Source organism: Rhincodon typus, unplaced genomic scaffold (genome assembly GCF_021869965.1).
Source record: "Rhincodon typus isolate 14 unplaced genomic scaffold, sRhiTyp1.1 hic_rhity00000101, whole genome shotgun sequence".
Lineage (NCBI taxonomy): Eukaryota > Metazoa > Chordata > Chondrichthyes > Orectolobiformes > Rhincodontidae > Rhincodon > Rhincodon typus.
Window position 1 is genome coordinate 78,814 of NW_025965739.1, and position 868 is coordinate 79,681.

At 44.0% G+C, this 868-nt stretch overlaps 1 protein-coding gene across 1 annotated transcript in view; it reads right to left on the bottom strand.

Moving 5' to 3' along the window:
• Window positions 1–322: 322 nt before the first annotated feature.
• The window catches only part of LOC125488270 (probable G-protein coupled receptor 139), a gene marked incomplete at its 3' end in the record, with an annotated part of 4,416 nt that continues 3,870 nt past the window's right edge, over window positions 323–868 (bottom strand). The window contains exon 2 of the mRNA XM_048621197.1: window positions 323–832. Coding sequence (XP_048477154.1) covers window positions 323–832 — 510 coding nt within the window. The remainder of the gene's footprint in view (window positions 833–868) is intronic.

Consider the following 868-nt stretch of genomic DNA (forward strand, 5'->3'; position numbering starts at 1 on the left):
AGCTGAGCTTCATCAAAACAAAGACAAACAACAATATAGTTTGCTGTGCTGCTTGGCACTTTTTAATGAACGTTAATAACATATTGAAGTTATGGACGCAGTCAGTGGAATGGTGCCTTTTCTCTTTGGCCTGTGAGTTGAGAGAAACATTGAAATGTTTCCCTGTCACTCCCTGTGGGATAAGGTTGGATAAACCAGCGCTACCCTCAGTCTGTTACCATAGCGACAGGCTGCTTCATTGCTGAAACATTGAACTGAAATGAGAAAATCCTGGATGGATTGATTAATGAGTGAATTTGATTGATTGATGAATTTGGGTAAAGGGATATTTCAGCACATTCTTCAGCTGCTGCCTGAACTTAGTCTGGGTCACAGCATAAATCGCGGTGTTTGTGCAGCAACTGAGGAGCTGCAACATGAAGCCCAATTCCTGCACAAATTCTTGTAGATGCACAGAGTGATACCCAATCCACCACATTCGGCCCCATATAGAATACACCATTAACGTTGACCATAAGAGGACAAAATTGGCCGAGATCACAAACAGTAAAATGATGGATTTTTTTCGATTTCGCATTTCTGTGTCACACTGACCGTCCCCATTGGTGTGAGCCTGGAGTCTCCTGCGGGCTCTGCTGGTCACTAAAATGTGTCTGACAGTGAAAACATTGAGCAGCAGAATCAGGAGAAATGGGAGAGCCGGGGTTAGAATGTGGTGGAGGAACTCGATTGTGACCCAGACACGAGAGTCATAAACATCGATTGTTACATCACAAAACCAGGGGCTGTTCTGCAGCCAATAGCGAGCTGTGAGCATAAAATACCAGAAAATGTTCTTTAAACAGCTCAGCACAGTCACTGTTCCCAG